The sequence below is a fragment of the Parasteatoda tepidariorum genome, chromosome 2 (assembly GCF_043381705.1).
Source record: "Parasteatoda tepidariorum isolate YZ-2023 chromosome 2, CAS_Ptep_4.0, whole genome shotgun sequence".
NCBI classification, from domain to species: Eukaryota; Metazoa; Arthropoda; class Arachnida; order Araneae; family Theridiidae; genus Parasteatoda; species Parasteatoda tepidariorum.
In genome coordinates this window covers 54,889,938-54,906,957 of record NC_092205.1, presented here as the reverse complement: position 1 = coordinate 54,906,957, position 17,020 = coordinate 54,889,938, and the positions used below count along the sequence as shown (strand labels likewise).

The 17,020-nt window shown below is 26.4% G+C and overlaps 1 protein-coding gene across 2 annotated transcripts in view; it reads right to left on the bottom strand.

Annotated features, from left to right (window-relative positions):
• Nucleotides 1-6,492: 6,492 nt before the first annotated feature.
• The window catches only part of LOC107454802 (sodium-dependent proline transporter-like), a 136,999-nt gene continuing 126,471 nt past the window's right edge, over nucleotides 6,493-17,020 (bottom strand). Inside the window, exons 12-14 of one of the 2 annotated variants that reach the window (XM_043042520.2) lie at nucleotides 15,839-15,948; nucleotides 10,599-10,769; nucleotides 6,493-8,962 (exon numbers count right to left, since the gene is read on the bottom strand). In XM_043042520.2, coding sequence (XP_042898454.1) covers nucleotides 8,795-8,962; nucleotides 10,599-10,769; nucleotides 15,839-15,948 — 449 coding nt within the window. In that variant the 3' untranslated portion in view covers nucleotides 6,493-8,794. The remainder of the gene's footprint in view (nucleotides 8,963-10,598; nucleotides 10,770-15,838; nucleotides 15,949-17,020) is intronic. The other variant, XM_043042519.2, reaches the window with a different exon arrangement.

Sequence of the window (17,020 nt, the reverse complement as noted above, 5' to 3'; positions counted from 1 at the left end):
GAAGTTTCGACCGTTTAAATGAGTAGAAACTCTCTTAAATCAATACTATTATATTTTCTCATGTCATGGCATTCTTGGATTCCTTTAAGTATTTTTGTAAAATAAATAATGAGCGTTGAGTGTTTTATAGATACTCAGAAATCTAAATTGGGTGAGAGATTTTTTTTCGTTCAAAAATTAGTCGTTATTTCTAAAATAACACCTTACTTCATTTTACCGAGGTCTTATTCTTCTTAATTGAAATATGAACTGAAATGAATGATTGTTTTTCTATTGATTTAAAATTCAAAAGACAAATATATTTCCAGTTAGTTTCAGTTTTTAAAAGAAAAATACAATTTATTTTTAGATTTGATCCATTGCAAATTTTACTTTAAAATAATATAAATAAAGGTGCTAAAAAAGTAGTTGAGTTTTTGTTATTATTATTAGTATTACTTAAATTACTAAATTAGAGACAGACTTAAGAAATTACTGAAGGCTAAAAAATATATTAATTAATTATTCATTTCATATTTTGATAATTCTTTTGTTTTAAAACAAATATATAAAATTGCACTCAAAATTTATATTAAAATATTTATTTCTGAGTAATATAAACAAAAATATAGGACTATTAAGTAATTTAAATTGTATTCTACGACTTTTCTTATCTTGAACTTAGAAAAAATAACCAGAATTTCAAGTGTAGTTACCGTATAAAACGACAGTCCAACTTTCAAAAATAATATTCATGAGAAATGTTAATATTTGAAATAAATCAAGTAGGAAACCGAGTTCATACTTGTGACAAGATTTCGAACATAGAAATTTCAATATTTTAAAAAATTTAGAATGTTTTTAAAACTATATATGTTTGTTAATTAAATATGATATTTCATGAATATTCAGAAATTTAAAAGCCTATTTTCACAAATTTTGAAATGTTATTAGTAAAGGTAATTAGTTAAAACCAAGCATAAAAATCAAATTAAAATCAACATCCCTTGAAAATCAACCAAAAATTGCACCTGAAATTTATATCAAAAATGAAATGATAATTCATACTAAAAACAATAAATATAATGCAACTTGTAACTAAAGATAATATTTTAATAAAAAAATATCTTTGGTTAAGGATTAAAAATATGAGCAAATTGTTTTCAATTGTTATTACTTTGATATATGATTTAGGCAATAATAATGCAAAATTTTAAAAGAGAATATATTTTAGCTAGCATAATAAATGATAATATATAGAAAATATGTTAGTGTTTACAGCCGACTTTTTTTAAATATTTGCATTTTTGGCATTTTTGGTAATGTTTACGAACGTTTGATTCATCTACTTCAAGAATTAAATTTCTCACTTAGTTTTGCAATCAACCGCTGCTGTCTACACCGCAAAATGAAGGACATTTCTCTTCTTCAGAATGCTATGACTTTGTTTACAAACATATCTCGTATAAAAAACACAAAATCTTAATGCGCAACTAAGCGTTCTGATTTTAAATGTTGCACTGATTCATGTTATGTATTCGATGCATTATTTTGTAACTCAAAATTGAAAACTTCAGATTTCAATTTTGTTTTATTTTATTTTTATTGTGAAAATACTATTTAAAACGTTTTACCAATTTTTAATAAAAGACCTTTCTGCAAATGAATTTCAATTTGATATAAAACAAGAAAAGCATAATCTACAAAACATTAAATTTTATATGTAATAAAGAAAGTTGAAATAATAGAAATAACTATTGAGTAAAACCAGGTAATTGCCATAAAATTATACAATGATAAGAAAGAATTTGTATTAATTCAAATTTGTACGTCATCATCATCATCATAGTTGGCCAGACAGCCCAATGTGAGCCAATGCCTTCCTCTGAAGATTTATTCATGACGACTTCTGATTCACCTTTGATCTCCAATTCTTTTCATTAATTGCGAGAAAATCAGACTCCACTGAGTCAGCCCATCTCAACCGCGGCCTTCCCCGCTTTCTTGTTCCATTGGGTCTAAAAAGCTGTAACGTTTTTATTGTATTGTCATCACTCATTTGAATCACGTGGGCCATCCAATTCATTCAATTTATTTTTATGTGTTTAATAATATCGGGTTGTTTAAAAATCTTGAACAGTTCAAAGTTAAATCTCCTTCTCCAGTTATTGTTTTCATTTACACCACAAATTCGTACGAAGTTGTAAAAAAACACATAAAAAGTTTGGAAAAATATTCTAATAAACTCATTTATCAGTCATTGGTATTACTAGAATATTTTTTGTATTATATTATTATTGATATTACTAGAATATTTTTGGCATTACATTATAATTGGTATTACATTATCTAGCATTTCTTATTGTTTATTGAGAGAGATATAGATCAAAATTGCTTATAACAAATCAGATCGTGTTTTTAAGGAAAATATATGATGGTTTAAATTCTGTCAATAAAAAAGTTAGGTGATTGTGAAAAAACTTTTGTTTTCAATTACGTATAATAATTGCTTTTTTTGAATTCACATTTAATTGAGTAAATATGCATTTTTAAAACAAGCTCCTCAAAATTATCAATTTAATTACAAAAATATATTCATATTAATTAAAAATTTTGTATTGTCAAAATGTAATTAATTATTTATAGTGAAATTTAGATAAACATATAAATGTCACTTGATATTTTATCGATGCAATTTTTCTGATAATTTTTTTTTTTGTAAAATTGAATCAATTTTGTAAAAATAATTCTGTTGAATGTATTTCTAAGGATTAACTTCATGAAACTGATTATCTTAACGTTATTTTATAAAATAATTATTTTATAACGTTATTTTATAAAATGGAATAGGTATTATAAAAATACAGCGAACAAATTTTTAAATATACCAAAATACTTATACATCAAAAATAAGATTTAAAACTTCCATAGTATAATCAATGAGATTCAAAAAATTAAAAAGAAAATAAGTGACATGTGAAAAACCAGAAATTATGGAAAAGGGGATATTTAGGATTTATTATATTTATGCTTTTATTATATTATTTTGCTTTCATTGCTATTATTTTGAAGAAAATAAATTTACGTTTATAATTTTATTTGTGTGTGTCACATTTTAATCAACGAACTAAAAGTATGTTTAATTATATGTTCAATGTTATCAAAAGTGTTCAAGCAAAACTTAATATCAAAAAATATTAAAAACACTGAAACTAATAATTTTTTTTATTTGTTGTGAAAAAATTATACGTTTTCGACAATGAATGTGAGATTTTGCGTGTTCTTCGTTGGCATTAAAAACGAGCACCCTACTATATTAGAATACATTTGAATATATTTCGTCAAAGTAACTGTCTTTTTACTTCAAGACTGATGATACACGGAGGAGAAACGTAAGGTCTAAACTACCAGAATACAGTGTTTCTAACTCTAGAATAATTCTAGAATAGAACTTCCAGAACTCTAGAACTTCCAGAATAAGGGACTCGTATTTCTGGCTTTACGGGAACAGAGAAAAGCTTGGTAATTTTTACCGAAGCACTTCGGTAATGATTTTGGTAAAATTAACAGCAAAATATGGTCTTATAATATATGGTTTTATAATATATGTTTGGGTAAATGTGGTAAAATTTGATAATTTTATCATGGTACCTAAGAGAATGGCATAAAAACCATCTATTTGATGAAGTTCACTTTTCAGTTTTTTATTTATTACTACATGTGTAATAATAAAAACTATAATTTTGAAAACTAAAATTTCCGGTAAATCGTTACTATATGAGTGGAAAAATTACCAAATAAATGACTCAAATATCGTATATTTTGGGTTTTATTATTTTAATTATGGTTTCTTTTACCAGAAATGTCATTACCATACAGTACAAAAATTTAACCAGGATTTTCTTCTTTGTGTACAAACCAGTAAACAAAGTAACTCCTAGTATATAAATGCAATTCATGAAAAAAACTAAAATAATATCACAATGCAAAACAGTGTTACTTAGAAGATGTAGCATTCTCTTCCGATTGTATGGCTTAGATTAGTTTAATTTTAATTTCTGGTTTATTCACTTACTACCATACAACCATATCGAAGCATTAATAGGGTTTATATTTCACCGTCTTCTTTATAGCGTAACTCAAAATTAAATGACTAAATATTAAGGGCAGTAAAGTGAGGATAAGTTAATGTAGACATATCAAGAAATAACAATAAAACATTTAGAAAATGATGTTTATTTGTTACATTTCGTTCTGAATTACTTACATTATACACTGTACAACAAATGAAATGACATTTTATCCGATTTACCAAATAAACAATATATAAAACAAGTGGGAATGAACATTATATGAAACAGTTTTCTATTAGTATCCTAGAGTTTCTTAGATTTAAGTATTTACCTATGTGTGACTCTTCAGAATCGGAATTCTGATGAACTATTCTTCAAGTATAGGACATGAAATTACTTTTAAAAATGAAATATGTTAATGTAATGTGCTTAATGTCTTAAATATGCTAAGTATTCTTGTATGACGTAAAAGTTAAAGACGAATATTTTTATAAGACTATCGCCATCTTAGATTCAGACTCCTCGTAAGTTTGTACAAGAAACATTAATGTGTAGAAAGGAGAAATATGCATTTTAAGTACAATTTTATTGCAACGAAAATCCCTTTCTATTTGCATACCGTAAGTATCAGTACTAAAAATTTAACGGGAGTTTTCATTTATATTGAAACCTTTTATTAAAGTCTTATTGTTTATTAGTACTTTGAAGCACTTAAGTATTCTGAGCATATTAAATAGCAATGTTTTAGAAATTTATTTATAAATTCATAATTCAGTGATTTTTGATTTAAAAACAAAGATTAACTATGTCAAAAACATTATTTCAATTCATTTAAAATGAACTTGAGTAAACTGTTTTGTAAAATTCATCTCTATTTAAACAAGTTTTCATTAAAATTCATTTTTAATTTGTTAAGATTTTTTTAACCTAAAATAAGCCTCTCTTGCATTTCGACTTATTTTGGAATTAATAAAATTGATCAAAATGCATTTGACAGGTAGGTATTATTAAACAGTACTTAAATTTTAATTTTGCTCACTATTCATTCTTGAATTAAATTTTATTTACTATTCAATTGCTTTTCTTTTCTTCAAAATTAATATAAAAAATTACTCAAAAGCACACTATTTTGTTAACAATTATAAAATTTTATATAACTACTTATAAATATATTGCATTTTTAAAAGGAAAAAAATGCTAACAATTTTGTGTTGTATCTATTTTAAACATTTTCTAGTTTAATAATTTCCTAGTTTTGCTTAGAGATTCATAATTCACTGATTTTGAATATAAAAACAGAGATTAACTATGTCAAAAGCGTTATTTTAATTATTTTTAAATTAAATTGGGTAAATTATTTAGTCAAATTCATTATTATTTTATCATGCGCATCCTTCATACATTATTATAAAAAAAATTTTAATCAAATTTCATTTTCAGTTTGTTAAGAATTTTTTTGAAGATTTTTTTAAGAAGATACACTGTTCTTACTTTAATCTCCAGTTGTTTTTTCATTAAAATTAACTATAAAACAACTCAAAATCATAGGAACTTAAAAAAATAGTTTGATAAGCAGTTCTGTTAACACTGCTAATATTTTTATCGAATTTGTTTTAATAATATCTTAACTTAATAAATGGTCTAAAATTAATTAGAATTATTTGAGTTTTTATTATTAGAACACACTTTAACACAATTTATATCAGTTGTGAGTATATTAGTTTTAATATCGTAAAATACTATTCGTAATTCATACGCATGGTGAAGTTATAAATTTCATTTGTTCAAATCATACCATTTTTGAATGATTTAAAAAAAAATTTTATAAATATAGTACAAATAAATAAAATAAAACAATTTGCTAAGAAATTAATGTCTATTTAAAATTCCATGTCTATTAAAAATTCCCCAGCTTTATAATAACTTCAAAATGTACATTTAAGTCTATGTATTTGTCAATACATTATCCATGTATACCTTCAAAACTTTATTATCGTAAAACACTGTTTTGTATGTGTATTGTATAGGTTATGAATATAATTAGCTCAAGGACGAAAACTCTTAAATTACTAGTTCATACAATTCCAGAAAAGTTATTATTCTAATATTTAGCTTTTTTTATATCAATTAATGAAAAATTGAAGTAAAAGCAATGACAAAGTTTGGTGAATATTTTACATTTACTTGATATGTTAAACGTAAGATTTATAACAAATTTTAACGTTGTAATTCAAAATTTTTTAACAATCGATAAACTCGGCGTCATGAAAAATACATTTTGGCACTACAATTAGCTAACCAATTTTTCTTAAAAAAATTATTAACATTAATTATAGAAGTTCAAAATTCCATAAACTATAAATTTAGTATTGTTATAAACAATATATGAAATAGGTTTTTCCTTTGTATTTCAAATTAAAATAATATAAGTTTGAAGCTCTTTTTGGATATAAACTAAATCAAAAAATCTTAACTACGCAAACAAAAATAATTATAGAACTTTAATATAGCCTGTGCTTTGAGCTGTATTTAAGCTCCCTGTTTTTGATCAATGCTTAGATAAATCAATTGATATGAATGAAATTTTTTAAATTTAAACTAGTAAAAAGGTAATTATTATTAATCGGTTAAAATACAACGATGCTCAGAAATCACATACCACTAATATATTAATTATGCCTAATATGTTAAAATATCATGCTTGTTTAAAATACTGTTTTTATGTACCTTAACTATTTCAGAAACAACTTTTTTTTAAAAGAAATGCATAATATTAAATTATTTAAAAAATTATTTCCAAAAAATTAAATTTCAAAATAAGTTTTATAAGTTATTTAGATTATGTGACGTATTAAAAAACAATTGCGTGATTTATGCATAGTTTTAAAACTCCTTGCTTAAGTTAATAATATCATATAAAAAAGATTATATGAACTTATCGTAAAGAAACTTTTTACTCTAAATAACTTATGATTTAACTTTAAAAGCTTTAACTTAAAGTAAGTTTCATGCTTCTTATTTATATATATACATTGCTGCTGAAATAAACGACAGCATAAAATTGATAGTAAACGTCAAAGATAACACCATAATTTTTGATTTTTATCTTGCCCTTTTTTCTAAATGAGCAGGTTAAAACTAAATTTTAACAATTGATAAACTTTTATAAGAATAAAACCAACAAACCAGATCTGCATAGATAAATTGTATAAAACATTATTGTAACTCGGCTATATTTTAAACTAGCAACATATTCTATACATCAAATAAGTGCAATTTTTAAATTTTTGGAAAATATTTTCGTGAGAACCAGATTTTCGTGCACTATATAAAGAATCTAACTGACAAAGATATTAAAAGTTACATAATGGAAAAAAAGCAAATTGTTCATATACTATATTTATGCTATATTTTAACTTTCAATTAAAATTTCAACATTATGAGGACCTTTAAAAGGATTTTTTTTTATTTGAAATTAGATATTTCTTTTAGATACTATAATAGTTGTTTAGATTAATTGTTAAAAATTCAAAATTTTTTAGCAAATTTCTACTGATTTATCCTACAAAATTGCATAAAGTACGTAAATATAAGAAAAATACATGAGTTATTCCTCATGCCTCAAAAACCCAAGAGATTCAACAAGTACGTAATAAAGAAATCGATTAAATATTAAAATGTTTTTTGACCACAGCAATATTTTAAAAATTTGAGAGGCAAGGAACAAATCGAAAAAAAAATCCCTCTTTTGCTTAAATTGAATAATTTAATTGCCTTACTGTTATAACCTTTTTTTAAAGCTTTTTTATTGGTAAATAAAAAAAATGGTAATAATTAAAGTTCTCCACATTTTGGAGAAAAAAATATTTTTTTTCAAAAAAAAATAATGATTTTAAAAGTATTGTGTCCACTTAAAGGTATTTTAAATTATGATATAAAATTAAAATAGTAATATATGCCTACAACATTCTAGTAAATTTCATACATTTAATCATTAAAATTATGCGTAATAATTTTAGAACATGGAAACTATTTGTAAATCAATTTCTAACTCTGTTTTTAACGAGAATTTAGCCTCAAACTTTCTACGTGAAAACAATATAACAATGCATTAAAAATCATCAAGAAACTATACGACTATATCAACTCCACAATTCTTTTTGTTTCAATGTATAAAGATACACACATCAATGATCGTTTACAAAATATTTTTTTGATTCATTTTTGACGCCGCTATACTAGGAAACTATATTAACAATTCATTCAAATACAACAAACATTTCAGCTGCCTGTTTCTAAAACTGCCTCTATATTTCATTAACTATAAACAGCCGGAATCGTAAACTAAGTTCCCATTTCATTAATCTCGTTAGCAAATAAGCCTCATATATTACACGCTTTCCTATTTACTTTTCTCCAAAAATGTATACCTATACAATCATTTATACAGAATCAAAAACAAGGATTAACATTGTACTGGCTCTATACTTCATAAAAATATTTCAGCTTTATACTTTTTCTGTTCTATAGCAGAATTAAGTTCATTCAAAGCTTTCTCTATGCATAGATGGAAACGCTTTTGCTTGAAGTGCGTAGCTCTAATTGCCATATATTTGTCCATCCTTAAGGTGAAACACGCTTTGAGCTGGTACTTCAAAATGCACCAGTGAACAAACAGTTGCCGCGCTCATAGTGCAATATTTGGTTCCGAGTTCCCTTATATATTGCACTTAAATTAATTATCATATGGCCGTTTCGAAAGTGTATGTCACATTGAAGGAAGGATTGTCGAACGAATTTTTCCGAATGTACTCCGATCCTGTGTCATCGGCGGGGTCTCCTGTCTTGAATGTGGCTAGTTTTGGTGGTGGGCCCCATTCATCAGTAGGTTGCATGAGAAGTCTCAGTTTCTGTAAAGAAAGCAAATAATAGTATTTGTAATTATTATTAAGTTATTACATTAAGTTATTAGTAATATTATTAAGCTATTACAGTAATACGAATTCAAATTATGAAAATTTCAGCGAATGAACAATATTTCAAATATACTTCAATATTAATACAGTGCTACACTGTTAGAAATTTCTCGGAAAAAAGTGTTAAATAACAATTTATTGAATGGTTATTTTACCATATTTAATCAAAACAGTCAAATAACCATAAATAAAATGGTAAACAAACTGTTACATTTGATAAAAACTGTTTATTAACTGCTTTCACCTAATATGGTTAAACAACCAGAATTTTATCGCACCCACTAGAACCACATAATGAATCTACTTAGTTCTTTGCAACTGCATACATATCATAACCGAGCGGGCTTATCAGTCAATCTCATGACCGGCAGAACTGGAGTTCGAGTCCTAGTGTTGACACCACAATATTTCCTCCTTTCCCTTCAACACATGAAGAATTTCCAGAGTCCGGCACTCTCCAATGCCCATTACCTTTCGATAAACCGAGCTCCTATGTCTATTTAAATAATAATTATTATTATTTTTACGTTTTTAAAAAATGCTAGTAATAAATGGTTAAAAAACCGTTTAGTTTTGTATTCGTTTAGTATGGTATAAAACCGTTTGGTTTTATAACCATACTTTTTGTAAATGGTTTCAAAACCATAAAGGAAAAAATTTTCTTTACCGTAAACTTTACGGTTAATCAGATGGACAGACAGCTGCCAGTTATTTTACCGTAATTTTAAAATGAAGATTTTAACAGTGTAGGTTGAACAACTTTAGCCAACTTCCTAAGTTTCATGATACTGTGGTTCATTTTTAACTCAAACATGTTTCAATTTTTCCCCTTATTAAGGTTGCAGTAAATTTATTTTAAGTTACATTTTATTATAGCCCGTAAATACATTTTACATTGGGTACATTAAGGTACTTTTCACTACACCATCCTCAATGCTATGTGTTTCTGGTTCATTTTTGTTTCACCTACTCTTTCAAGTTTGTCGTAGTAGCAGTGTAACACTATGCACAAATCCTTTTTCTAGGAAATATAAAATAATAATAATATAAAATAAAAACTTAACTTTACACTAAATATGTAATTTGTAAGTAATGAATACATACTGTAAAAGATTATGCATCAAATTACGGCATAAAGTGCGAGTACTTTGTGGGAGTCATCCGCAAAATCTATTTTTACTATAAAATACCAAGCAATACATTTTACAGTAATGCTTATTTAATTGCAGTGATTCCGTGATTTTACTGTAATTTTGTAAAGATTTTTCTGTAATTTGATTCAGATTTTTTGTTCCGTAACATGTTCCTATTAAAATGAATTTTATGGTAAAAAGTACAATATTCTCTAAGTACTTTTATCGTAATTTTATCTGGAATTTTTAAATGTGTACCTTATAAAGCGAATACTGATTACTTTAAAAGCGAATACTGACTTTCCCTAATTCTTTCACTTGAACTCAGTTAAGAAGAGTCTATTAACACGAACGTGAAAGTGTTTCTATTAGTAATAAATCGTTTGTATGTAAGAATTTATTTTTAGTTTTATGTTTTCATAAGAATATTGTCTTACTTCTCGGAAAGGTCTTTTTGTTGTAGTGCATATTTTGTAAAACATCAAAGCTACTATAACCACCACAGGAAAGAAAGCAATCACCCAACCAACAGCATTGGCCCAAGTAGGATATACATAGTTTCCACTCTTTGCCGGAGTGTATTCAATCCAGTTGAACACCAGAATGAACTGAAAATAACATATTTACATAAATTAAAAAGTTTTATTTTGAAACTATGCTAAAGCATGTAAACATATAAACAGCAACATAAGATGGATTTAGAATATATACAGAGTAACTTCAAATGTTTTTAATAAATAATTATTCAGGATAATTATTCAATAAATATTCAGGATAATTATTCAATAATTATTCATAATAATTGTTCAATAATTATTCAGTATAATTATTCAATAATTATTCTGGATAATTATTCACTAATTATTCAGGATAATTAATAAAAAATTGCTCAGGAACAAATTCAAATTTTTTTTGTTATTTAATATCGGAATATCTACTAGATTATAATTCAAATAAATTCAATTATGTAAGGGCACATTCTCGTAAAATACATTCTCAGTGTGCGTCGATATCAACGTTTCTAAATATTGCGTTCTCTACGGTTTACTGCGTTTCTGCGTTACGTTTCTGCGGATTCTAATTTTTTTAGACTGTGAAACTCAATCCGGTCAAGCTTTTCTTGGCGCATACTTAAACCCGGCTTAATAAATGAAGTTCATTAGTTGTTTTGGATAAAGGATAGTGAGCTCGACTCGCAATGAAGAGAACCAGGTTCGAATCCTTGTGATGACTTATCGATTCGAATTCCGTACCCAGCACACACCGACCACAGTGATGACGTAAAATATCCTCAGTGGTAAACGGACCACGGGTTAGAGTTGTTTTGTCGCCAGGCTAACCTTGGGAGATTTTCGTAATTTTCCTTTCCATGTAACATAAATGCATGTTAGTCCCATCAAAAAACCCTCCACGAAAGCATATTTCTCCCACTACTTGATCTAGAATAGGTTCCATTGTCTTCTGGATTGGGTTTAAAATTACAAGTCTACGGAGATGAACATTGGCAGTAGTAAACCTTAAATTGGGTCGTCTGTTCGGAGACGGTAATAAAAAAATTATTCAAAAATAATGTAATGCTGAGGGTGAAATATTTTCATAATTTTATCAAGTATAGTCATAAAGTAAAGATTTATGCTAAGGTGTTAGAATCACAGGTATTGAACGGCATCTATATTAGCTCTTGCATGAGCTACACATGATTAAAATGAACCGTCTTCGAACAAAGAAATTAAATAAGCGTTGAGAATGGTAATGAGAGAAGCATAGTTTTAATTTGATTACTTTATTCAGAAATGAAAATTATGATGATAGGCACACTACTTGACATTTTTTTGAGAAGCAAACTATTTTTTAAATTTTTTAATGCATATATATTGTAACTGAAAAAAGCAAAACTATCATAAATTTTGCTATTCTTTTCATTGTCATTTTACTTATTAATTTACTTAATAATTTCCTATCAATAACCGAGCTATTAATTGAATAACGTATTATTGATTGGATAAAAGCATAATTGTTTCATAAATCATTTTATTTTATAATTTTATAACCGTCGTTGAACAGCCAACGCAATTTTGAGTTTACGACTACCAATGTTCCACTCCGTAGCCTTGTAGTTTTGAACCCAATCGAGAAGACAAGGGATCACCTGATTAAGTATAGGGAGAAATTAGCCTTCGTGGATGAATTTTTGATGAAACAAACCTGCATTTGCGTTACATGGAAAAGAAAACCACTGAAACCTCCCATGGTTAATCCGATGGTAAGGGGGCTCTAACCGGTCGTCCGCCTACCACTGAGGATATTTTACGTCACCACTGCGGTAGGTGCAAGCCGGATGCGGAATTCGTATCAACCAGTCATCGGGATTCCAACCCAGTTCACCTCAATCTTCTGAGCCACAACTCTCTCGGGACAACTCTTTCACAAAACTCTAGAGAACCACACAACACCTCTAGGGCTTTTGAACATTTGATATGTTTCTAACAGTCCCATCTTAAATCATCTTCGTTTCTTTGAACAATTGAACAGGTCCTAATGCCTTCAATCCCATCTTTCTCAACAAACGATTAGTCAGATTTCTGTAACTTTTTTTTCAAGGTTTGATATAAGACAAAATTAAGAAAATTTGTTCCTGTATATTGACCATAGTTGCAAAATATTTAATATAATGTATTTCTTTTGGATCTCTTCTGAAATTATGATAAAAATTTCAAGGTTTATCTATAAAATGAAGAAAAAGTTTAAGAATCAAGTGAGAAATAAAGTAGTTTTTAGAATATTCAAAAATATGGTTAATAAATTAATATTAAACTAAAAAAATGCACATGGGATGCATTATCATCGAAAGCAATAAAATCGGTTGTCGACTGATATACAATTTTTGATCGGCATTTGTTATACCTAGTCACCCTGTTGCCGATTGCGACTGTTACTGTTTATAAGGTCTTCTACATTAGTATTATTATATAAACTTATCTTAATAATACATTAGTATTCTTATATTAGCTCCATATGGTTTAAACATTAGTTCGAAAATTCTAACTTGTATTACTTTATATATAATTATTTTGAAAATTAATTAATTTGAAAATATATTATAATTAATAATTTAATATAATTAATTTGAATATAATATAATTAATTTGAATGTAATATAATTAATAATTTAATAATTTAATATAATTAATAATTTAATATAATTAATTTGAATATAATATAATTAATATATGTAATTATTTTGAAAAAAAATCTGTATTAACGATGGTCATAAACAGAATATAGCATATATTACACATTCTATAACTAAACTCTAACAAATGTTAAGTGATTATATTTTTTTTTACTATTTGCTTAGTTTTGGCTAAATTTTTGTAGTTCTTAAAACTTTAGCACCTTAACACTAAGAAAGCTTTATCACCCCTAACAGCAAGAAAAGCTTTAAAACATTAGGCGCTTAATTTAGCAAAGTAATATACTGGGTTTTCTTTTCTAGAAAAGCCAGAGAAAATGCACTTCAAAACATTTCTTTTTCTTCAGAGGTGAAAACAAATTCTATCAAGGAGTCATTCTTTTGAGGCAGCTGGTGTCCTTGAAAGTTAACGTCTTGTGCCTCTTACAAGAACAAGCAAGGCTCTTGTCTTTCTCAAAACTGGAGCACTGAACATGGATGGAACAATTAATTTGTTTGAAAGGCTGCATTAAATTTGGAATTTCTCGACAACTTAATGACAAAATAGGAGTTCAGACAGACTGAATTTGCATACTCTCTCTTTCGACTAAGCCTTCTTTCTTTATTTTTCATTGCGAGTTGAAATATTAAATATCTGGTTATAAGCTGCTGACAAGGGAATAAATGCTTATTGTTTCATTTCTGAAAATAAAAAAAAGTAGTTTCGAGTTTTTTTTGTTTTTTGAATGATGCAAAGTAAAGGTTTTTTTCTTAGAATTTCAAAACAAATAAATTAAAACAGCAGAACCTTTTTCCTATAGATCTATAATTCCTATAACAGAAACTAATTCGAGCTTATTTTAATATTTTATAGAAAGAAAAGTATTTTTAATTCCCAAAATAAGGATTTTTAATGAAATTTAAACCATTTTGTATGCAATAAATTATTATCATCGGTAAAATGATTTTCCCAATGAATTAATTTTCAATTGCGTTTTCGTGATTAAAACAGTTATACGTATCTCATATTTTTTTTGCATTCATTTAGCATTTATCCCATATAAAAGAATGATAAATATAAATTTGAAAGGGAAATGCATGGTTCACCAGTTCTATGCAGTAATACGCTTTAAAATGAAGTGTAACACTATGTAGTAGTGCACTTAAATTTAATAATTTAAATGATAAATTAATTGCTGTTAAGGATATTTACACTCAAATAATATTGACAAAGGTTTTTTTAATAAAAATGTATGCATATTTTTTTACATACATTTCCGTATTAAGTATCATTAAGTATTCCGTATTAAGTATCCGTATCATTAAAGGGTCGAAACAAGCTAACCAGATGATTTGGGTTGATATCTATATCTAATATAGATATTGATGCAAATATAGATGAGCATAAACTAATTATTGTAGGGCGAAGATTATTGTTGATCTACTTAAAAAAGGTTACTCTCTATATGTAATATAATATCAAATATAGATATTGATGCAAATATAGATGAGTATAAAGTAATTATTGTAGGGCGAAGATTATTGTTGATCTACGTAAAAAATGCTACTATATATCTAATATAATATCAAATATAGATATTGATGCAAATATAGATGAGCATAAAGTAATTATTGTAGCGCTAAGATTATTGTTGATGTACTTAAAAAAAGATGCTCTCTATCTCTATATCTAGTATAGATATTGAAGCAAATATAGATGAACATAAAATAACTATTGTAGGGCGAATATTATTGTTGATCTACTTAAAAAAGGTTGCTCTCTATATCTAATATAATATCAAATATAGATATTGATACAAATTTAGAGGAGCAAAAAGTAGTTATTGTAGGACGGGAAAAATGGGAGTTAAAACTCACCTAGTCAGATTTGGTGTATAATGAGTTATGGCTAATAAAAAGTAAGTGCAATATTTAGGATTCTTTGATAAAATATGAAAATAGAGTGACAGGGCATAAAGATTCAATGTGGCGTACACTCTTCACGTTGTCAATTCAGTTGCGCACATCTTTAAATAATTTCATAAGAAAGTGAGTAATCACACATTTAAAAAAAAATTTATAGTCCATGTGTTACATAAAATAATTTACAGATAAACTGTTAAATCATATTTTTAAGAATCGTTATGTGGCCTTTAGTTTTCCTACAAATTAATTTTCATTTATTTATTTAATTTTTTCTGTTTAATAGTTTCTCAGAGTTTACGAATGCAGTATGTGAGATGCTTAACTTTTTAAGAACTGGACATGCATTCATTAATTTAATAAAAGCCATAATCCATGCTTAAAAGTTAAACTTTTCATTTTTTTGGATCTGTATAATTGTTATTGTATTCAATAAGATTTTTCCTAATTTTGGAGACAAAGAATTTGTTGACTCAAATCTTTTTCAGAAAAAGTTATTCATTTAATTTGAAATCCTGATCTTGTAACTTTTGTCCAAGTAAAATATTAAAAATTTGTGTATTTTTAAGTTCATTTTCTTACCACTAATACTGCTGGAGTAAGATATTTCCACATAATAGCCCAGAAATAAGCCCATCCTGCAGATCTTGTTCCAATCATTTTCTCAATGTCTCGTAGAAACTTTTCAGCACCTAAAATATTAAATTAAATCGTTATTATTAATTTCAATTTTTTCAAAAATGTAAGTAAGATGTTAGAAGAATATGAAATTTGAATGAGTTATAATTTTTATATCTTCACAAATTGAATTAAAAGAATAAATCTAGCATTTAAATTGTTTAAAAGTGCCTTTATTTTTCACTTTATTTTAGCCATACATAAAGCATAACTATTTATTATTATTCGTATGTTTATGCCGTAAGCTAATCGGAAAATCTGGATCTTTGCAAACAGTCAACGTCACTTAGCATTGCGTTTACGAGGCTTATTGCAATAAGTCTAGAAATGACGCCTTCAGTTTGCAAAAGTGTCGAATTTTCCAACAGTGAAAAGTGATAGTTATAAAATTTGAAAACGATATATTTTCGTATTAAATTAATTATTGAAATAAAGTATAACAAAATGCATAAATAAGACAATCATTTTTGCATTAAATACCAATACCATATTTGTAAGAGGCAGATCAAATATTACGTAAGCATGTTCTTGACAATTTTAGGTTCTCTTTTCGTAAGCAAAGATAGGCAAACTGCATATCTCCTTCCTTGCTTACGTAAAAAAGTCGTAACAATCCCCTTGTTTTTTGTTTCCTTTAACTTCGACTTTTACTGGAGTGATCTTATTTTAAAGATTTCAGCATTAAATTCAAATAACAGATGGTAAACCTTTACACGGAATAAAATTAGCCTATAAAATTTTATTTTATGAAATTTTTAAATTCCTTGATTTTTTTCAATTTTATCTTTATCTAAATTGAACTTTTATTTTAAATTTAACTTTTGTGTATCCCATGTAATTATTTTTCGAAATTTCTTACTACATTTTTACGTATTTAATAAAATTACAAAGAGCAAAAAAACTCTGATAAATTATGGCATTGTCGGTTAATGACATTTCTAGTAAAAAAAATCACCCTTAAAAAAACAGAAATATGTGATTTTTAAATCATTCATTTTATGATTTTTCCATTCATATGGTAATGGCTTACAGGCAATTCTAGTTTTTAAAATTACAGCTCTTATTATCGCACAATTAGTAAACAAA